The 24,008-nt window shown below is 39.0% G+C and overlaps 1 protein-coding gene across 1 annotated transcript in view; it reads right to left on the minus strand.

Moving 5' to 3' along the window:
• LOC128854832 (dynein axonemal heavy chain 10) overlaps positions 1-24,008 on the minus strand; it is a 286,044-nt gene that overhangs the window by 77,139 nt on the left and 184,897 nt on the right. The window contains exons 41-50 of the mRNA XM_054089249.1: positions 20,656-20,834; positions 20,401-20,578; positions 20,181-20,311; positions 19,970-20,112; positions 19,701-19,905; positions 19,453-19,612; positions 18,542-19,386; positions 16,937-18,397; positions 12,844-12,915; positions 1,125-1,391 (exon numbers count right to left, since the gene is read on the minus strand). Of these exons, the coding sequence (XP_053945224.1) occupies positions 1,125-1,391; positions 12,844-12,915; positions 16,937-18,397; positions 18,542-19,386; positions 19,453-19,612; positions 19,701-19,905; positions 19,970-20,112; positions 20,181-20,311; positions 20,401-20,578; positions 20,656-20,834 (3,641 nt within the window). The remainder of the gene's footprint in view (positions 1-1,124; positions 1,392-12,843; positions 12,916-16,936; positions 18,398-18,541; positions 19,387-19,452; positions 19,613-19,700; positions 19,906-19,969; positions 20,113-20,180; positions 20,312-20,400; positions 20,579-20,655; positions 20,835-24,008) is intronic.

Below are 24,008 nucleotides of genomic sequence, written 5' to 3' on the forward strand. Positions count from 1 at the left end.
AGGTCCTCAAAATATGCGTTTTTTTCACCGAATTCCTCCTTATTTTTTTAAATATAATTTAAATGGCGGGATGAAAGTCGACAAACTGTCACGGTATTCCGGTTTTTTTAATTTCTTCTTTATTAAGCCCAAATCCCGTACTATCCCGCCATAGCCAATTCATGTGGAGTTTCGCGATATGAAAGAAAGCAGAAGAGCTTCGCTGGCGCCACTTCGACGCATTCGGTTCAACGGATCATTAAAGTAGACAGCACTTACCTATCATAAGACGACTTCTACTTTGAAGCAAATGGTTCCTTATACCATCAAATGTGTAAATTCAATTTCTATAACACAGAGTAGCACAGTGCGCACGTTTGGCGCCATGCGACGTAGAAGAGAAAGTAGCACAAAGGGGATAATAAATAAGCGCACAAAATTAAAGCAAAGCCTTTTCGACTCTGGAGTTGTCTCTCATGCCCATTGAGACCCTTACGAAGATCCGCACCAGCAAAAATGACCGCATGTGTGCCATTTAAATTGCAGTGTACAAATAACGAACTATTTGCACGCCAGTGACAAATTTAATTGGGCAGTGCTAATGCCAATCAGTTGTTGCTGAAATAGCGAAACTAATAAACTTTCGTATTCATTTTAATGTTTGAAGAATTCTTATTTGATAGGTCAATATATGAGCGACGTGCAATAGGCATCAGCTGGTCACATAAAAAAAACTGTGACAATTTCTATTGAACTGCCAACTAAGCAAACAATTTATAGCATTCTTTTTCGCATACACTTTGCTTTTCTTTCTCAGCACTTCTTTCCTCTTATTTATTTATTATTTCTATCGCCCCACTCAACGCGGTATTTATATCGCTAAGTGACATGTTTCTCTATTATCTTGCTTTAAGTCCACACCTAAGAATTGACATTAGATTAAGTGTCATTGTGGTGCACAACAATAAGAATTGACACAATATCGGCGAAGCGCTGGCTATTTTCGTCACTGTCGTTGTTTACTTCATCGAGCCCGGACATGCTCGTAAATAACTTCAATAACAATGGCACACAAACCACACACACACACACACACACACACACATACATGCACATACAGTTAGTAGTTATTCTAGCCTACTCACCTTCTCTTGGCCTTGTCCCAGTGAGATGTGACAAAAATTGCCCATGCCTAAGCCAACAACGTCTGCCAATTTCATTAAATCATTCGTGGGGTCCGAGCCGGCGCTGAGGATAAAGCAAACAGGCGTATTGCTGTTGGTCTGCTCGTAGATGTTGAAGAAACTAATCACTGGCGGCGTGATGTAGAACTCATCCATAGTGTCCACGATGTATTCATTTATTGCACGGAAAATTCGATCGACACGGAAACAACGCAGGAACATTAATTTCTATGCAGGTCAGCAAGTAAACAAGCGACGAAGAGGAAATGAACGAGCGTACGTAGTGTTATGAAAAGGGATGAAGAAAATCGAAAAGAAAATATAAGGAAATTGTGAGCATCGAATAAGTATTGGCAAATTTTTTGTATGATATGTACATACAATAAGTAAGGAAGTACTAAATGCGGTCCGAAGCGAACTTCGTATGCCCGCGCATATTTTACTAAAATCTGATTTATTATTTTTTATTTTTTATTTTAATAATCTACATCAACGATTCTTACTAGCTCTGTTCAAAAAAGAAAGCAGAACTATCGTAAGTATACTGACAGGCCACAATTTGCTAGCGGCGCACGCATACAAGATAGGAATTACAAACAACGATAGCTGCATATTTTGCAATGAACTGGAAGAGAGGGAAATGCTAGAACACCTTCTATATTCTTGCCCTGCGTTAGAAGGAACCAGATTAAAATGCTTAGGAGCTTTGCAATATGAGAAGTTTGAATGCCTCTCGGCGTTAGAGCTTCAGAGTTTACTTAGATTCGCAAAAAACGCAGGCGTATTACAAGATGTCTACTACAAAGAAACGTAAAGGGTTAGCTCCATCTGGTAACACTAAGGACCAATAGGTCTATGTGATGGTTTTCAGCCAGCCAGGTCAACCTAACTTAACCTTAATAATTTACAGTACAAATTACCTTACGGACTAAACAGAAAGGCAAAGAAAAAAAGCCGAGTTTGGCAACTAAAATATTAACAATCAATATATGTAAATTCAATATTAAGTAACTAAATTTAAAAGTTTTCCAAAATGAGATCTAGATAAAGCGAAATCAAGCAGGCTGGAATTGGATAATGAGTTATAGCCTCGAAGTGTACCAGCAACGGGTGCATTACTCACAAATTTAGTCCCAAAGTGTTTCCCATTAAAAGAGTAAAAATTGGGAAAATTTCATTGTGGAACGTTAAATCTTATCGGCTCAAGTAGAACAGGACAATCAAAAATGCCATTACCAACACTGAAAATAAACGAAAGTGAAAGGAATGTACTCGTCCGATGCTTTGTTTTAGATTTTATTCGGTGAGATTTTTACGTGGCGGGTCCCAAACACGGCGCACAATCAGGTATATTGGATTGCTTCGCCTTCTCACATTATCTCGCTCTCTTATGGATGTTCGGAAGCTACTCAGAGGATACTTGGCCGAAACCCGGAAGTTGAAGATGCTTGGCCCATATGCAGAAGAATCGTCCTGGCCATTCTCAAGTGAATGGCGATCAGGTACTTTCCACACTTGCGTGGACTTCTACATATGGAGCCATTCTCCAATTGGTGGTGAACGAGGACAAAACGAAGTATCTCCTGTCATCAAACAAATAGTCAGCGCACTTGCGTATCGGCATCCATGCTACTGTTGACATTTATGATTTCGAGGTTGTCAGAAAATTCGTTCGTCTAGCATGAACACGGCTAATGGAGAATCTCTCTTTTCAACAAGTGCTACTTCGAACTAAGTAGACAATTGGATAGTAAATTCCTTTTTCGGTGAACAAAACTAACACTTTACCTATAAGACTCTTATCAGGCCCGTCCTAACGTATGGCGCAGGCGTTCCTTTCAGTGTTTTAGAGAGAGATTCTGCGGAAGATTTTCGGACCTTTGCTGGTATCGTAGGCGATGAAAGAATGAACTGTACTCGTATGAGCTTTACGACGACATACACATAGCGCAGTAAATCAAGATCCAGCGGCTACGCTGGCCGGGTCATGTCGTCCGCATGTGTACAAACGCTCCGGCTCTGAAAGTATTTGATGCGGTACCAGCTGGTGGTAACAGAGGAAAAGGAAGGCCTCCTATGCGTTGGAAAGATCAGGTGGAGAAGGACTTAGCTTCACTTTATGAATCTAACCGGCGCCGGTTACATGAGAAAGAGACGACTAGCGCGCTTTGTTAAACTTGGCCAAAATAGCGTAAGCAGCTATTGCGCCAATTAAGAAGAAGAGGAAGAAAGGACTGTCCTTCTCTTTTCTAGATACTATGATTAATTAACTTTAGCCGAGAATCACAGGATGGAACAGGGGTCTCAAATCGTAGGGAACGTAGTGCCTGCTGAAGGAATGTTTTTTTAACGCGCTCTATTCTATTAATCGAAAGTAGATCGCAAGGTCTTCAAATGATAACAGCATACACTAAGCGGGAACGAACAAGAGCCGTAAAAAGCAGTTCGGTATACCTGTCAAAACTAGACAACAGGAAATTCAGATGCATTACGACGAATGGAGCCTAGAACAGAATACGATTTTGAAAGATTAAAATTAATGTGACCACTGGAGGAAAATTTCGTACTGAATAAAACTGCGAGATCAGACAGTTTAAGACTGTTACACTTTTATGCGTTATTAAAAATCATGTTGGATGTGTTAAAAATGTGCTGACGCCTCGAAAATCTTAAATGAAAACACTTTTTAATATTCAAAGACAGACGCAGCTTCATTCACCGTCGATGAAGATTGTTCAAGTCGAGTTGAAGCTTCTGAGTATCCACTGAGTCCTCAACAAGTGACCACATTTTTAAATCATCCGCGCAGAGCGAAGAAGAAATTCAAAAAGAAAAAAAAAATTGCCTATGTCATTGATAAAAATGACAAAGAGAAGTGGCCCTAAGATGTTCCCTTGGTGGACACCTTAAGTAGCAACAAAGTGATTCCATAAAACCCCATATATTTTTTCCATGCACAGTCTATCCGTCAAATACGACTTAAGCCATTGCAGAAAGCCCAAGCAAGCTAACTTTTTTACTATAATCTCGTGAGACACTTCGTCAAATGCCTTAGAGAAAATGCAATCAACTTGTAGTCCTTTGGAAAACGATGATGAATGGTGTATTCACTAAAAACAGTTAAATTAAGAGCCTCAGAGCGTCCAGTTACAAAACCATGTTGGTTTGGGTTAATTAAAAACTTGATTGCAAAATAAATTGTGTCCTTTACAATGCATTCAAACAGCTTAAAGTTATTTGATGGCATGGAAATCAGCCTGTAATTGCGAACATCATTTTTTCTTCCGCTATTAAAAAGGAGTGCGATAATTGTAAAATTTCCATTCATTAAAATATCTAGGTAAAGATTTGTTAAAAATAATCTCAAGAGTAATTCCCAACGCTGGATAATTCTCGAGTAAGATAGCTGTAAGACCGTCAGCATCTCTATGTGGTCAAGGTGTGAGAGAAAACATCCCCTTGAAAATATCATAAGCTGAGATGTGTAAATTGCCAAAATTTAGAAATGAAGATATCTCAGAAGCAAGGTCAGGGGACGCCGCATCAGACTAGACGTAACTTAACATAGGAAGGTCCGGAAGTAACTTAGCAGATGTATTTGCAAATTTATCATCTAACATCACCGAAGCAGGCTTACTCAAACTCCTCTTTTTAGCTTATAAAAAAATCCAAAACGTCTTCGTATTAGCATTGATGTTCCGCTAAGAGTATATATTTCGCTGTTAAGAGTATAGATTTCGAAAAGTAGATTATCTAAGGACTTACATTTCTGACTGATGATGGTAGTTTGAAACAAGAAAAACAACTGTGAATGCCCAACAATAATCGGACAATAAATCATATCATTTAAATTCTAAAGGAGAATAATTTAAGCTCAGATAATCACAAGATGCCTAATTGAAAATCTATACTATAAAGGTGAAAGTCTGTACGTTGTCCGTGCATCACTACGAAACGACAATACCAACTGACGTAAACATTTTTATACATTCATATTTTCACCCAATGAAGGTTATAGGCACGTTTTTATGATGGAACTCCCTTCCCACAGCCCCCAGGCTGCGCCAACACTATCATTCGTCACTAATAATCGAATATTTGCTTAAATTTAATCTGAAAAATCTTAGTTTTTCCTAATTTCCCCTAAATACAAAGTTCAAAAATGGTTTGAGATAGAAAATTAATAAAAATAATTTTTCTTGCGAGCGGGGCCGCGGGTTAAATCTAGTAGTTTCATAAAAAATCGATGAAGATAAAAATCACTAAAATTTTAGCTTAATATTTAAAGAGACATGATGAATACCGGCATCGGTTATTGGAGAATTACAAGAATTACAAAGATATCTAGCAATTTATTTAGTTCATTAAAAATTCCATTAATTTGGGTGAGACTTTAATTTGAGTAGACTATCTACAAAGTAAGGTTCTAAGTGAGTAGTGACATTACTAGGTGAGAGACCTGCGTTTGTGGAATTATTACATCATAAATTATAATCCCCTAATTCGCAAAGATGATCATCATTTAACTATCTAAAACTAGAGCAGTAACAGGAACCACATGCGCCTTATGTCCCAACTCCGAATTGCTATTAGGCGAAATGTACGAGGCGGTCAAATACATCAAATAAACAGCCATATGATTTAGAGCCCTTGAGGCAAATACAAAGTTGATCAAGTAACGAATTAAATTGAAAAATTTCCTTCCGATATTTTCTTTTGAGACAAGTAGAAAGCTGCCTGCTCTTAAGCAAACAATTTGGACTGGCTGTTGCAATTTTTGGAATCAGACAAACTCATACATAGACAATGAGTGTTATAATTGGTAACAGTGCACGGACGGACGGAAATTTAGTTTTAAAGTATAAAGGGGTTTCCAATAAGAGGTGTTATTTTGATATCCAAAGAAAAATGCTATTTTTTAATATAAATGATCGGATGTTTATTTCTTTATAAAGAGGAAGGTATGCCGTTTACAGTGGAAAATAACATTAGGCATATGACCACCACGACTTCTCTTACAGGACAATACAATTTTCATGAAATTCACGAATTTCACGAATTCCATCTTTGAGGTCTTGAATCGACCCTGGGCTGTTGGCGTAGACCTTCTCTTTCACGTGACCCCAAAGAAAAAAGTCACAAGGTGTTAAGTCACAAGATCTCGGAGGCCAGTGGTGATCACCTCTTCTCCCGTAAAAGATCTATGGTTTCGCTGCTTGTGGGGCACGTAGCGCCGTCTTCTTGAAAATAAATGTTGTCCAGATCAATACCATCCAATTCCGGCCATAAAAAATCGTTAATCATCTCTCCGAAATAGCGGGCTATTCAAAATAACACCTGTTATTGGAAAACCCTTTGTGGGCGTGGTTTTTATCCGATTCCACTAATATTTAAGTCGGATCTAACTGAGTGCAACACATATACCAAGTTTGGGCGGGTTTCATTTAAGATGCACGCATTTACTGCAAAGTGGGCGTGGCATGTGCATTCTTCAAAGTTTTAGTAAGTTTTCATCATTTATAACACAGTTTTCATCCGATACTACGTTTTTTTCTTTTCCGAAAATAACCGCTATATATCAGATGGGAGTGGTTATTTACCGATTTCATCCATTTTCAATATCAACCTACCTTGGATAAGCAGTCATACGTGTAGCAAGTTTTATTGAAATATATTCATTTTTGCTCGAGTTATCGTGTACACGGAAGGGCATAAGTACTTCGCTTAATCCACCCCTCCCATCATTCTGATCAATTTAATAAACTCATACATATACCATCTAAAAGTATATGTCTCTACCTCGATTCCTTTACGCCATTTCATACAACCGTTATATGAACAAAATTAAAATACCCTTGCGGACAAGTGCGCGGGTATAAAAATAATAGTTGGAGCGAACCAAGCAGACAGCTTTAGTTGATTGGAATTGCGTGCCTGTATTTGACGAGTTCAAGGGAAACAGGAAACGAGTATCTACGGCAAACATGAGTATTACGTTCTGGGTTTTTATGGCTGAGCCGCAAAGTTTTCTGCGAATTTGTGTGACAACGCAAATGGCTCGGAAAATTTATAAATTATGGCGAAACTCGATTAAAACTCGAAGTGAATAATAAGAAAGGATGGAAAATATTATCGAATTGCTTGCTTCATGCTCACTTTGGCGCTGACTTATTGAAGCACTGTGAATTTTTCACCAACGTAAACGCAAACTACAGTGTAGGCCATTCAATGGGAAAACACTTTTTCCAAGTAGATTCCAATTTATGAATTCCATCCCTGAAATAAGAATCTGGAATCTGCAGAATACGTTTCCACAGCTGTTGTGACCTCATCATTTAATGGAAAACGTCTTCTCCGTATGCGTTTTTCAGTGTTACTTGGGTAGCGCCAGAGTGGTACTTCAACCATTTCATCTGCCTACTTACATACGGGGTATTTCTATATGTCAAAAGGTCGTTTTTTACAATATATAGAGGATATACGTAGGTGAAGCGCTGGTTGATTGGCCAACTCGAGAAATTTTACGATTGCCTGTCAAATGTTTAGTTTCAATACACATGCACACACATGCATAGATACATATATCTGTATGTATTCACATAAAATAATCACAACGCATTGGCTTGAGCTACGGGGATGACCTGATTGTCGCCGCATTCCAATTTGCCTAGGAGACTACGAACAATAAAAGCAACCATTTTATGAACTGAAATTGGCCTAGACTTCTGAGAAAATAAGAGATATTGCCAATTGAGTTGTATACCTAACCAGGTTATTAATTCCGTGCATGTGTATGTATCAGCGGGGGTGCTTGATATACCCAATAGTTTTGAACCTCTGTACCAACTAAGGCAAATTGATTTTGCATTTTTGAGAATGAAAAATATAGCCAGTCCAATGAAAGCAAAAAGTTCATGTTTGAATTTCTGAATAATTTTGTTTTCAGTTATGCTTTGATTTACTACTAGTTTTTTGTTATTTTCACCAATCCCAGTGGCTGCAAGTACATTCATTTACAGTTGAGGGAGTGTTGTGAATTAAGGTTGTAGGCAAGTCACTAAAAAATTGCGTTTTTGTTTTTGAATAGTACAGGCTTTTGATTGTGAGTGAAATCATGGCTCTTTCACCTGCTCCAGTTATTAAGTCAACGCACAGAGGCGGTAAAAAAGTGATTCAAAATCAAAATTGGGTGATTCATTTTGTGCCATCTTGTATGACCGCATATTAAAAATTATTAAATGCAAGAAATTTAAAAAACTGTACTACGAAGAGATTCCACACTGCAAACAAATAAAGTTTTAAATAATATTAAAGAAAATAAATTTTAATTTAATAATACGAGAACAGGGGGTTTTCCCTAAATCAGTCTAAAAACTGCCGATTACAGCTGGTGTTTTTCAGGCAAACATTTTTGCGATCATGCAGGCATGCAAAATGCTTACAGATGGCCCGAGCGAGGGAGAAATTAAAATTTTTTCCAACGACGTCCTGGTGGAGATCCAAACTGATCAACTCCTGTAAAGAGGATATCAAATCTCTTGTGTGTGCAGTTTAAATGTCTTTGATCTGCATTCCACGGCATTGAAACATAGTGGGAAGTGAAGTTGCTCATGAGCTTGCCAGGAAAGGGTCGACTTAGTTGGTTTCAGAGATCTTATGCCCGAGATCTTCATTCCCCTGACTGTTGTTAAACGAGAAATGCACAACTTATTTCCCAAGAAAGCGCAGAATAGTAGGAGCTCCAGTTCTTCGTGCAGAAATGCTCGGTTTACCATTTAATTTCCATCGCAAAAGTTGTGGGGGCCTTTCAGAGAAGTAGACTATTGAGCACTTTCTATGTAAATGTCCGGCTTGGGCAGCTAGACGATCCACGTTTCAAAAATTAATTAATGATTCTTAAAAATCTAGTAAATCTAAATAATGAATATTTTATTTCAAGAGGCGTTCAGGTCAAAATGACATATATAATATATCAATGCCTGAACAAAACTAACACTCTGCGAGGCTCTCTCATGCCCGTCCTATTGTATGTCGCAGAAGCTTGGAAATGACAATATCCGATGAAGCGTTGCTTGGAGTGCTTGAGGGAAAGGTTTGGTGGAAGATTTTTGAACCTTTGCGCGTTGGCGATAGCAAATATCGCAGGCGATGGAACATTTTTGAGCTGTATGAGCTCAACGACCACATAGACATAGCGCAGCGAATAAAGATCCGCTCCGCTCATTTCGCCCGAATGGATACAAACGCTCCGGCTCTGAAAGTATTCGGTGTAGTATCAGCTGGTGGTAGCAGTGGAAGAGGAAGGCCTCCTCTGTGTTGGAAAGACCAGGGGGAGAAGGACATGTCTTCACTTGGTGTGTTCAACTTGTGCCGGTTAGCACGAGAAAGAAACGACTGGCGCGCTTAGTTAAACTCGGCTTAAATAGCGTAGGCGGTTATCGCACCAAATAAGAATAAGAAGATTTGGCTGGAGTTAAATATGATTTACTGCAAACGTTTTTTAATCAGTAGAGACAGTAGCACCTTTATTTGCCTACAACTTATGTGACTCTGAACTGTGAACTCTTGTTTACTGCTGTATGCGCCCTTTGTTACGTTTACATCCGCTACGTTTATTAAGATGGTATTTATCTGTTTTTTTTTAATTTTTTTTTTATTTGTGATGATAATTCGATATTTCTTTACAGAAGTAGGAATTTGGCGACCTTCATACCGAATTGACTCCAGTCTCTTGATCAAAACAAGATCTTCTTTTGCTAGCTCTGCTTATGAACTAAACTTATTTAGAAGTCATTTTGTTCGCTTTAAGTGCTGATATGTAGACTTTGTACCCGTCAGAAGATAAATAATTCGATTTTCCCATATAAATACTTAACACGGGATTTTCAGCGAGCTTTCTTAGAACTAACGGTACTACGAATTACGAACATAAGGTACAGACAAAAGTAATTTGAAATTGTTTAATGACAAGCTTTCTTTATTCTAGAAATACGCTCGGAGGTTTCGTGCCCACCGTACCCACGTTTCAGTAAGTGGACAAAAAAGTAGAAAATAATTCTTCTAAGATTCATACACACGTTTTTTTCAATTTCAGTGATAAAGAATAATTTATGAGACCTAAGAGGAGAAACGTGGGGCGCATGTAAATGGCTTGCATTGATACAAAAACTGATATACGAGGTGTGTTCAAAAAGTATCGCGAATTCTGAGTTTTCGCAGGTTACGCATATTCGAATTTCGATTTTTTGTAGCGATATGTTGGTACTCATGTCTCTCACTCATGCCGACGAGTTCGGCCATTTTGAATGTTCTCTTAATTGTTGACAGCTGCCTTGCTTCCATGTGTTTCGGCTCGTCCTCGATTTTTACCTATTCAAAAAGATGGATCAGAGAATCTGTGCCAAATATTGTGTGAAAAACGAAATTAAGTGCGCGGATGCATTCCGAATGTTGACTGTGTCATACGGAGAAGCTACTTTGGACCAAATCAACGTTTATCGATAGTAGAAAATGTTCTCAGAAGGCCGAGAAGATGTGAACGACGAAAAGCGTCGCCGAAAGCCGGGCGCCCGAGCATTTCAACAACAGACGAAAAAATTGATGAAGTGAAGAAAATGGTACTGATCAATCGTCCAATCACCGTTAGAGAAGTTGCTGAGGACCTAGACATACCGATTGGCTCGTGCCATTCAATTTTTTTCAACGATTTGGGCATGGAATGGGTCACCGCGAAATTCGTACCAAAACTGCTTAATTTCGACCAAAAGCAGCATCGCATGAACATTGCTAATGAGATGTTGGACTCTGTCTGTGACCACCCAAATTTGCTCCATTGGGCCATAACTAGTGAATAATTGTGGGTTCATGGTTATGACGTGGAAATCAAAGCTCAATCATCTCAATGGAAGGTGCCGCACGAACCAAGACCGAAAAAAACGCACCACTTTCGGTCGAATGTAAAAGTTTTGTTTACAGGGGCGTTGTGCATCATGAGTTCTTGCAACAGGGTAAAACGGTCAATAAGGAATATTACCGGCAAGTAATACGCAATTTGCGAGAAGCAATCCGCCCGAAACACCCGGATTTGTGGAAGAACAAAAATTGGCTCTTGCATCACGATAACGCCTCTGCTCACACATTGTTGCCTGTGCGCGACTTTTTGGCCAAAAACAACACACTAATGATGCCCCAGCCACCGTATTCCCCAGATCTGACTCCCTGTTACTTTTTCTTGTTCCCGAAACTGAAGAGGCGACGCCACGCTACGATTGACGAGATAAAGACGGCATCGAAGGAGGAGCTGAGCAAGATTAAGAAAAATGATTTTTTGAAGTGCTTCGAAGATTGGAAAAAACGTTGGCACAAGTACATAATATCTCATGGGGATTACTTTGAAGGGAACTAAATAAGTATTAACGAATAAATAAATAATTTGTGAAAAACACAAAACTCGCGATACTTTTTGAACACACCTCGCACAGACGCAACAATTAACTACGAAATAAACTCCTAGTGGATAAGCAAACGACTATAAAAGCGCAAAAATCGTACTGCCTATCATTCAAAAATGTCCATGAATGTAAGGACACAATTAACAATCTCTCTCGTATTCGCAGCCTTTATAAATTGTATTCCGGGGCATTGGGTACCGGGGCATAAAGGCATACTGGGAAATGAGATAGCGGCCGAAATAGCTAAAGAAGGTGCGCTACGTGCAGAGGATCAAATAAGTCCAGCACTTCAAACCCTACGCAAAGAACTAGAGGAGCTCAAGTTAAGCAAGGCGGAAGGCAGATGGCTTAGTTTAACCTATTACAAAGTTGCCAGGTTCAAGTGTAAGGACGCATATGATAAAAAGTGTACTAAACCGATTATATCGTTCGATAGAAGGAACTATAGAACTTAAGTTGTTATACTAACAGGGCGCTACCCAGTTGCAGCGTATGCTTACTTCAAATCTAACCCTGGTTAAGAGCTTGCAGGAAATGTAATGAGACGGGTACAAGAGAAACGCTGGAGCATCTTCTGTGCTACGGTCGGCTCTCTCGAAAACTAGACTATGCTACCTGGGTGCTCTTAGTTTTGAAATACAAGAATTTAACCGTGAACTGGAGCTTGAGCGACTCCTAAAAAAAGGAGTCCGATCTGGATCCTATTGATAAAAATGCTCTCTGCGTGGCTTCGGCCAGTCAGTATGACCTAACTTAATCTAATCTCGATGGCTTAAAAGCGACTTCAAATTGGTAGTCGCGCAGTAGAATTTTATTTGTTATGAAGTGTGAAAAATTAATCAGTTGACCAATTTCGATTTTGAAAAACTTTTATACTAAATAAAAAAAAATTATTTTGAGTGATGGAAATATTTATATTGACCTTCATGCTCTCCATTGCATGTCTAATTTAATACAAAAACAAAATCATTTATGGTTGTGGTCTGAGAAATAAGAATCTACGTTTTACCGCTTGCCTCCCTTTCGGTTACGGAACCAGAAAAAACGGAGTATATAATGCGCAAATTTCTATTAACGCTTCAAAATCTTCACAGGAAAAGTAATTTTGTATTTCTCTATTTGATAAATCTCTCTTCATCTAATACATACATACATATGTATGTGTATGTATATATAAATATGAGGTGTATATTTCTTTACATATCTATTCGATTGCTCAGCGAACTTACCTGAAATGGATTACATTTGATGTTGTATTCGCCCGGACATGGCACTTCTTCCGGATTCTCCAAATCAAACCACTGCCCATGTAATGTTGTTGGTTATTCATATCGTTGTGAAAAGTATCAGATGAGAATATGATAAGTGAAAAGGAAATTGAGGAGGGTTCCATAGATGAGAGTGATTTCCGGAAGGCAAACGAGTGCACAGCAAAGCGAGGAAGAGAGCGGGGAAAAGTATGCAGTGAAAATAAAGTGAAAGGTAAGTCGAATATTTGGATGAAGTAAAAGATAAAATAAAATATTTCCTATTTGTAAGTAGGAAAAGAATATTTATAAATTCATACACAGTAATTTTTCTGATTTTCGTTTAACCTTCTACTTTTTTCCTCTTTACATTTTCTCAACCATGACACAATTCGGCGTGTCTCATAAGTCAACATCTATTAACTGCCACTAGAAACGAGTCATTTCGATTATGATTTTATATTTGTTATATCGACTGCTCGAATAAAGCATTTTATAATGACAGCAACAAATATATTTCTAGTGTGAGTTTTTTAAAGTTAGAAGGTATGCGGAGTGACTGATATTTAAGTAAGTTATAGAGGACATAAAACGTTATTTTTATAACATATTAGAAAGGTAATGGAGAGAGCCTACTTAGAGTACTGGAAGAGAAACAAATTTTAATATTAAAAAGAACTAAGTGGTGGGAAATGATGACACACAATATATTGCGGGAGTCGGCAGAAAAATCGTGCAATTGAAAAAAAAAACTGATTGATTGGCGCAGCAAAGATAAAGACGGAACTTCAGGACGAGATCTAGCACAAAACACAGCTGTAACTACTGGGCCGGATAGTAATAGAAAGACGCTAAACGACATTTATCGGTACATTTTCGTCATCTTCCTGAACTCTCATCCTCCGAATGCCGTTATCGGTGGCCAACCACCACCTTTTGCAGACGAAGAACTTCCGTTACCTCGTGAGATCCGCGTAACTTTGGCCCAATTACAGATACTGTAGTAGGTCAAATTCCTACTTATCTACAATCAACCTCAACATTCTCAATATATATCCGACTTTTGATGGTATACCCTACGGTACTAATCACCTATTCACATGCCGTCTCAAAACCACTCACCTAGCACCTTTCTTCCTCGGAGTTCAACCTGTCGAAACAGCACGTTTCTACCGTTAGATGATTTAGACGATGCCGATCGGTGACTACACCACATTGGCAGGGTCTAATGCATTGCTACAACAACAATGGAACTGCAGATGCCTAATAGTCTCATGACCATATGAGAGTGTCTGCTATAACTGAACTTTCATCATTCTCAGCATTAGAAAATGTGGCAGATCACTAAATTAACAGCCTACTGAAATTATCTAAATTATGTATTAAAGAAAAAAATATATAATAAATTCTCCAAATTAACACTTGGATCACACACTATCACTATGGATCAATTTCTGGCTTATGTGCGATCTGGAGGATCAACCAAGTCTAACCTAATCTAATTTTAACTTGCAGTCAAGAATTTCTTATTCTTATTCTTCAATTATTATTCAAGAAATGTAGAAAGAGAAAAATAGGCAAAACTTATTAAGAATTTAAAATCATTCTTCATGATTCCACAGGCCCCTAAAAGTTTATTGCAACACTCACTGTCCGTGAGTTTGCTTAATTCCAAAAATTAACAGCCAGCTCAAATAAAATGTCACTAAAATATGCGCGAGTATACAAACTTTGGTTCGGACTGAATTTAGCACTTCCTTACTTATTTTCAATTTATTCTAATTTTTTGTATTATTCTACTATATATGTACGAAACTTTGTGCTCCACCCCGGAACGAGAAATACATACCACCTTGATCAAAAAGTTCCCGGAGTATATTCAGAAAACTCAAAATACCAGTTTACTTCTTAAAAGTGATATTAACGCCTTGAAAGTACTTGCTATGAACTGCAACGCACTTATTCCGGCATTTGGTCCAGCTCTCGAAATATTTCTGGAACTCTATTTTCGGTATTGATGGCTACACGAGAATAGAGTCCCAGAATTTCGAGAGCTGGACCAAATGCCGGAATAAGTGCGTTGCAGTTCATAGCAAGTACTTTCAAGGCGTTAATATCATTTTCGCGTCTTCGATTTATCCATAACTTCAAATTTTTACTTTCGGCTGTTAAAATGCGTTTTACGAGGAGGTTTTTTGATTCGATCAAACAGAAAAAAAGGTGAATTCGAAAGCTGTTGGATGGCAATCGTTGCGTTCTTGGTCAAAAATTCACGGATAATGATTGCACTGTGCAATGGTGCGTTATCATGGCGCAAAATCCACGAGTTGTTCTCCCCACAAATTCTTTATATTTTTTGTTAATTGCTTCCGTAAACGTCTCATGTTTCATAATGCCCAATTAATAGTCATTATTAACTGTCTGACCTTCTGGCAAAAATTCGTGGTACACAATACCGTTGCGCAATCCCAAGCAAACGCATCGCTTTCTTTTTTGACTGAAAAAGACGTGGTTTTTTTGGTCTCGGTTATTTCCGAGCTCTCCACTGACTCGGTCGGAGTCCGGATTGCATGTCGTAGTCATAAACTTTCGTCTCGTTTCCAGTAGTGATGCGTTTGATGAATTTTGGATCGCCGGATAAATGTTGAGTCTTGGATATTTAGCGATGCCTTCGTGGTTCCTTGTTTGCATGAAATTCAAATATTTTGGTGGACCAACTTTGCAGTAATACGACGCAAAAACAAATCATTAACTACAAAGTCGCGAGCGGATCATAGCTAAAGTTTAAGTTCTTTGCCATCTTTATTGATTGATTTTTGCGCCAGTTTTCGATATCGACGGTTTACTACTATATTTGTTAGCCTCGAAGGACTCACGATCTCTTCTAAAGCTTTCTTGCCACTCGTTGTTGATGGCTGTTTTCTTTAGACTATCATTGCCGAAACACTTTCTCAACATTTCTAAGTACTTCGCATTATTTAATCCATTTTTTAACGCAAAATTTAATACAAACTCGTTATTGCAGATACAAATCCATTTTTAAACCTGAAATTTATTCAAGACTATAGATTTACTCAAGACGGCGTAAATTGTACATCAGAACTTATCAGTTGACTTACTGTGCCATCTGGCGGTTGTTTCGGGAACTTTTTGATCAAAGTGGTTTATTAATAGAAACTCCAATTTGACAAAAACGTTTTTTTTCGGTATATTATGGATTACCCGAAGGGGCAAATATTCGATTACGATTTAACTCATGTGGCTACCTCGGCTGGCTTCCTAGTAGTACGCCCTGTTAACTCAGTTTCCCAAGCAAAACAAAACTAACTTAATTCTATACAATTTTATGACGTACACACATAGATATCAATCAAATAAAAGAGTGTTAAGAGAACCCAAACAAAATAAAAAATGCCTGCGAAATATGAGAAACTTTCTCTTTCTGATCTTCGTTCTTCAATGTCAGCTGTTTATCTATCTATCGGTTCAGTGAACCATTAGTCAAATTGATGCTGTGAAATGAAAAGGGATTGATTAAAATTAATCTTTTAGTTAACTTATGACAGTGAAAACGGGCCATAATGGTCTTTATCACACTTTTTTTTTCTTTAGAATGAATTTTATACAAATCTTCGAGGATATTGCAGAGCGAAGATTTCAAAAAACAGTTCATTAGTTCTGTGGCAACGCTTGCTATGATAAAAATATATTTATTTTTGAATTCTCTTTTCATTCTTCTTTTATTTGATACCCACATTTCTATGGTATATAAATTTATGGAATTAAGATAAATTTTTTAATTCTGGCTTCTAGCTGAAATTTTGCGGTCATTTAAAAACAGGCGCACAAATCGATTTTTTTACGCGTGAGTAGTACTATTGAACGGTGCATTGAATGTGAATTTTTTTTTATTATAATATTTTCTTTACAACAAAATGTATAGCAGCAGCAAAACAAAAACAAAAAAAAAACTCCTACAAATGTCTCAGTTCGACACTCGTCCCTATTACGCATTTTAACCCAATGCTCTTCATTGCAAATAAATTCGGATTGAGTTTATATTGTTTTACTTTACCTCCTTCCATTCCTGGGGCAGGTGCCCCAAGCTATCTGGTAATGTGCCGAAATTTTCCGGAAAGTCGCTGGCCAATTTTAGCATATCCTCCCAGCCCTTATCGGTTAACCATTTGACCGGGCAAGCGCGTTCACTTTTCGTTAATGTAATCGCGCCCTTAATGAAAAAATCTAATTCAGCCTGCGTCAGAGTGCCACTGCTTTTTGCAAGCTTTGTGGCTATTTGGAAAGAGAAGAGTAATTTGTGCCGCTCGAAAAAGCCGGTGCAGCCATAACAATAAACATTCTCGGTCAAAGTCTTTATTATATTGCCCAGCCGCTTGACGAGCACTGTGTCGGGCACGGATTTACGCAGCGAATAGCCGAACACGTCCAAGTAGGCAGCCAATGCATATTGATACATGCTATTGACCGAAGACATGTCAGAGAGCGCAAAGAAGAGCACTGCGCCACGTATAGCAACCGGTCGATATCCATTGCGTAGTTTCTCAATGTCCTTGCTCGTCTCCGCCGATAATTGCAATTGTTCGGAGACAGCAGCCGCTTTGGTTTTAGTATTCTCCAGTGTCTCAATCAATTCGACATTGTCTAGCATATTACCCGTCGAGGTGGCCAATTCGCGCAGCAAGGAATCCTCCAGCTGTTGCAGCAACTGCTTGTTTTCACTTGTCTGCGCTATGAGAGATTCGCGCTGCTGCTCCAAGTCAGGTCGTTCCGAGCGCACAACTACGCTCAACAATTGATCTTCTAGACCCGCCTGTGTGACGGTGTAGTTGATGACCATCGCTTTGGCGAAGACGGCGGGATCAAATTTAGGATTGGAAAATTTCGTAGTCAAATATAAGCGGAAGTTCGGATCGAAATCTACCTCCTTGTCACCCAACACAATGAATTTACGTCCACTAACCACTTGCACATCTTTACTCAGCACACTGTCTATGACTGGATCTATGTAGTCATCGACGTCTTCGAACAGCACTGGATAGCCATACATCAGTGCCATTTCGAGTTGTTTCAAGAAATCGGAATCGGAGAAAGAGAGCGTTTTTAGATTTTGTCGTGCTTCACGTTTTTTAATCCAGTGTAAAGCTTGCAGCTGGGGATCGATGCAGAGCGGGAAGCGAGAAGCGCGTACAGTCAATATACCATTTTGTACAGAGAGCTCGTCCGGTGGTAGACCTTCCGAAGTCCAAGTGGACACTTCAACATCCGTTGTGAGGCTTTCGTCGATGCGGAATGGCGTAGGTACGGGAATTAAACGGTTTTGCACATCCTTAAGCCAGTCATCAAATACCATGGCAGTACGGAATTCCCACGAAAAGGCGCCTGTATAGGCTAGAAAAGAAGCACACAATAAACATTGTCCAATCATATTGATTTTTTGTTTGCGGAAGTTCTCCATGTCTTCCGCCCAGCGACTGCGCTCGGAGCTTAAACCGCTGATGAGCTTATTGGAAGCGATCTATAAATGTAGAGGAAAAAAGGAAATAGGGAAGATACATTTTGTGGATTGAGTCTTAAGCTTGCAGAGAAGCACGCTTACAAATGAATGGCAGAAAAAATGGCAGAAACAGACAAGAAGCAGTAACTTTCATTTCATGCTCACCAATCTACGTTCGGCCTGTCGCATCATCTCCGTTAGCGCCTTCATTTGCTTCATCGATTCCGCATAACGGTGATTCAACTGGTCGAGCTGTTCTTCTAGCTTGGCAATTTCATTATTTAGATGATTCAGCAGCTTGATTTGTATTTCTTGCTCTTGCACTAGAAAGTCAACTCGTTCCTTTTTCGGCTTTACCTCACGGTACACCTCGTAGAAGGCTATCACAGCTCGCACAAATTTCAAAAGCCCCGCACCGGCTATGGAAATCTTTTCCATGTCATCTAAATTCGAATTCTTCATATGTGCACGACATCCATTTATCTGTTTGGCCGTTAGCGCCTCACAATCCATTTCCATTAAACTCTTCAGAAAGTTAACATCGGACATCATGCCCTTGGCTGACTTCCAATTGATTTCCTTCAAGCCCTTCAATATGGCGACACATTCACAAACGACTTGCACTTGCGGTGGTGGCGTAGCAAAGGAACGGATCTCGGTAATTTGGGCTTTGTCGAGGTCGGCCAGCGCACGTCGGGCCTCTTCCAGCGCTGGCATAGCTTCAGCAAGCGCCTCTTCGGCATCTTCTTTCTCGATGGCGATTTGCTTACCCTTAATCTCCACTTCGATGGATTTCTCAGAAGCCTCTGCTTTTTTTATATTAGCCTTTTGCGTTGATTCTTCTATATTCACTAACATAGCTTCGCATTCTTCCGAAGCCTTGGCCACATTGGCTTTCTGCTCGCTCACGATTAGACGTAACTCTTCAATTTGCTTAGCGGCATCATCGATCTTTTGTATGCCCTCCTTGAGACGGTTGCGTTGCATACTAATGAAGTTGCTTCGCTCCTCTGAAAATAACAAATCAGTATTAGCATATTTTTTCCTTGGTCTGCAGAAGAAATATATGTAAGTACCTAGAAGATGTACGTAGGTATTGATAAAGTCCAGATAATGCTTCGGTGTGACATAATTGTTGCGACGCAGCTTCAGTAAGTACTCGCGTGAGTATATTTGAATGGTCGTATGCACATGAACCACATGCTCTATGATAGCATCGCGATGTTCTGCAGGAATCTGCCATCAAACAGGGTAACAATAAAGATAATGAGTTTTATTTAATGAAAAAGCTCAATGCAGTACGTAAAAGCTAAAAGCCTCATACCATTTTATGTTGCGAAAGGAAAAGTTGTGCCACGGCCGATAAAGCTTGCTGTGGCCAAGGGAACACCCAATCTATGTAGGTGCTGCCAATTAGACCGGGGAAACTTCTACATCTATTGCGCAACGCATCGCCGGCCGGTGACATGCATAGGGAGACATGCAAATTCTCAGCGCAAGTGCGTAAGAAATATAACCAAACGGAGTCCCTGAGTATTTAGATGAAAACCATATTAATGGGGAAATAAATAAGTATAAGAGAGGAATCCTTACTTGGAAGCGGAGTAACCGGCTTCTTCGGCGGCGACGCGACACGAGGATACCACAGCATCCTTCTCGTCGTCGGCAAAGAGCGCTGGCACTTGACCCACTGTTAGAATATTATTAATCAGCTCCAGGAAGCCCTCTTCAACAATCTGCAAAGCATTTGATTATAATATTTTTTGTTGATGATTATTCTTTTTTTGCGGAGTGCCAAATATACCTGCGCGGCCGTGAAGAGGAAGACGGTTTTCTTGCGTTCCACACCCACCATTGTATACAGACGCTTAAGATCGTCGCGGAAGGAGGTTTCATTGTAGCCGCGTGCCACAATGATTTCAAAAACTTCACATTCTAAAAGAAAGGGGCGGGAAAATAATAGCGAAATATTAAACGCTACACTCCTTTTCTCATATAAGCGCTGTGAGTGTGAATAAATTTACCCGCAGCGAATGCCGCTAAGCGCGTAATGCTCTTCTTGCCGCTACCGCCCACGCCGATTATCATTACATGTCCACGATGCATGCGTAAGGTGCGCTGTATGCGCGTCAAATGCTCCAAGCAATCTTCAAACAGTACTAAGTTCATTTTGCCTCTACGCTCTTGATATTCTTCTAGTATCTAAAGGTGAGAATGCATGAAACACGAATGATGGAGTTAAATGGTGGGTGAGTGAAGTTTGCAATTGAAGGGTGTACCTCTTCGAAAAGCGCATGCACGGCACTGTAGTCTACTAAGTCCTCATAAAAGCGCGGCTCGGATTCATTCATTGCATTGCGAAAGTCACCATATAGTATCGGTTCACGGAAAACGTAATCGTGGAACGTTATAATTACGGGCTCTTCGTCGGGGTTCATAGCCAATAAGTCTTGTTGCTCTGGAAAAAGAGTTTATGGTGTTCGATAAAGGAATTTCACTAAAACAACATTATTTTTCAAACTGGTTTTAGCTCATTAACAAACAAAACAAAAAAAAAAAAAAGGTAACGTCGTTAGTCGACAAGGTTGGTGTTTATATGTTGCCTTTTATAAAATGAGTACGCAGTAAAATAATAATAAAAAGAGCTCTAGTGTTTTTCAAAATATTTTCCTTTGAAGTCCCAACACCCTTTAGCATTCGCTTGAATTAATTTTCAAAGCAGTTTTGCCACCCAGAAGTGGATACCTCCAAAACGAGCTGTTTAAAGTCTTCAAGAACTTCTTAAAGCGTTGAAAAAACGGTATTTATTTGATTATTCTTTTTTCGGTTTTTATTTAATTATTCTTTATTTTCATGTTCGGGAACAAAACGAAAGTATTAAGTGCCAAACCAGGACTGTAAAGCGAATGACGCATTAATTCGACGTTTGAAGTGCTCGAAAACTTTTGTGTGAGCCACTACGTAAGACCTCTTATTGCCTTGGTGAAGGATGATTCGCTTCGGTGGAACAACTCCTGTTGCAACTAGAGAACCTTTACCATATGAAATGGCAAAAAAGTTGAACTCTTAAGATTTGCAGTTATATTTACTCGTAAAAAAATATTATGAGATAAGAAAATACGAATACACGACAGACAGAATTGGCAGACTAGAGTCAAATCAGATGATAGAGGCCACCATATTTACACTGACGGCTCGAAGATGGGCGATTGCACTGGATCGTGTACTCAAAACAATTATCCTTTAATTCTTCCTTTAGACTCCCAGACCGGTGTAGCGCCTTTCAATCTGGGATTTAGGCTACATACAAAGCAGCAAAAACGACAAGACTAATGCACTTACCTCGGGCAAACCTTACCATTTTTGCTGCTAGTCAAGCAGCGAACAAGGCACTGGCTTAAGCATGCATCATTTCAAGATGTGCTTAAAAATACAGATGGTCGCTCTCACTTATCCAACAACACAACACCACACTTTGTTGGGTCCGCGGCCATTTTGGAGTGAACGGAAATGAAAGAGCGGATGATTGTGCAAGAAAAAGCTCTAAGCTGGACTTTCAGTGAGTGGTAGAGGTAGTAAGCATTCCTCTAAACGAACTGTGTACTGTGAATGACTTGAGCGTAATCGCGGTAACCAATAGGAGGTGGTCTTTGACTACTAACTGTAGGGTCTCCAAAGCGCTCTGGCCAAAACTGAATCGTTAAAGAACAAAATGTCTGCTTGGACTCAACATATCCACCACTAGCGTCCTCACGTTCCTAGCCAGTAGAATAGGTGTCCTCACAATGACTTCTGCAGGAGTTCTGGAGATGAAGGAGAAATTGAGTTCTGCACTTCAAAAAAGCCGTGCAAAATATCTTGACCATTATTTCTTTGAAGAGCTGGGAAATTTCCAACTCACTGGACGGACCAGTTACCTTCTTAAAAAGATTTAAATAAGTGGTTTAAGGGACTTAGTTAGGGGATGTAAATCAAATGCAGGTATAACATGGGCCATAAGGCTACCGAGTGACAATCAACCTGACTAACCTAACTAAACTTTCACTCGTAAAACTTGTAATACCAGCTATGCTGCCGCCATTTACCGTCATCGTATTTAATCCTCTCCCTCCACTTCTTTGGCTTTTCTTTTACAAAATTTTTTATATGTTTATAAAGCATTAATGTTAAGCCATACTGATATTATTTCATTAAATACTTAGAATTTAAGTTAGAGCTCCCCACCAGTCTTTCAGGCATTTCCACATACGCTGCTTATGCCTCAAAAGATAAACTAGGTCAACTATATGAAAACACCTCCATAAGCGAATTCTAAAACGCCCAGAACGTCTGAAAGTCAAACAATTTCCTACTTTTCACAGGCGGCTCAGATGTTACAGATAAGCTGCTGTTTCACACCTTAGTTCTGATTCGAGTGAATACAGCAACGATGTAATCGGCAACTCTTCGTACACTTTTTACAAGTTTTGCATAAAATTGTGACAATCAAATGAACAGAAACATTTGTGACTAAACTAATATTTACTTGAACAAGATCTACAATTTAATAGACAAATGAAAATTTTTTGAAATAAGACGTTTTATTCTCATTGGATTGAATGTTTTTTAATCGAAAAATTAAGAAGAACTAAGAATTGGCAAATTGGCCTATATATCAGTAATAATAACTCGCATATATGCAACAATAAACGAGCAAGTAGACGAGTCAAACAAAGTTTTCTTCGTTCACTTAAGGCTATTCAAATATCGACTACTATCAAGAGTTAAAAATATGAAAATATATAAAGCAGTGAGGTATGGATACTTAAGGTAGCAGACACCGCCCAATAGAGAGATTTGAAGTAAAGGCTCTACGAATAAAATATGGTCCCTTGCGACTGGACGACGGAACATATCGAATCAGACATAATGACGAGCTCAATAAGTGGATACATCATTAAAATGCGATATGTCTCATTAAAAGCCTAAGAATAAGGGGGAAGAAGGTTAGGTCATACATACAGGACGACAAAAAACAGATTTGCCGGTATAGCGTTTCATACCGATTTAACGCAGAGGACGAGGGAGGCCAAGTAAACGCGGGATTGATGAGATTAGAGCTGACCTGCGGAAATTCCTAGAAATACGTAGTAGGGTATAGATCGAAGTGGAGAGCTGTAGTTGCAGAAGCAATGGTCTATACAAGACTGTGATGCTAATGATGATGACGACGATGTACATATTGATAATTATTAAAAGAAAAAAATCGGTCTGAATTTTTAGCAGGTGGTTGACCATTCTCGGGATATATCCAAATGTAGTTTGAAATTTAAAAATATTTTAACCACACGATTTATATATTTAGTGATTTGGTTGTATTTTTGCTGCTCTAGAAGAATCGTAAAGTTGTATTGTATATTAAATGAATTTGTAATAATATACATATACTTAAACTAATAGGTATGTTTTAGATATTCCAACAATCCGATTAACCGAAGTGACCGAAGTGACGATTTCTCGACCCCCGGTCGCTCACAGTTTTTCAGAGTTTTGGCACACCTAGAGTACTTTCCTAATGAATCCCAATAGAATGCGCGCCAGCACTCTTAAAACTCTCTCTTTCTCTCTCACTCTTTCCTCACATACATATAAA

The sequence above is a fragment of the Anastrepha ludens genome, chromosome 2 (assembly GCF_028408465.1).
Source record: "Anastrepha ludens isolate Willacy chromosome 2, idAnaLude1.1, whole genome shotgun sequence".
Classification (NCBI taxonomy): Eukaryota; Metazoa; Arthropoda; class Insecta; order Diptera; family Tephritidae; genus Anastrepha; species Anastrepha ludens.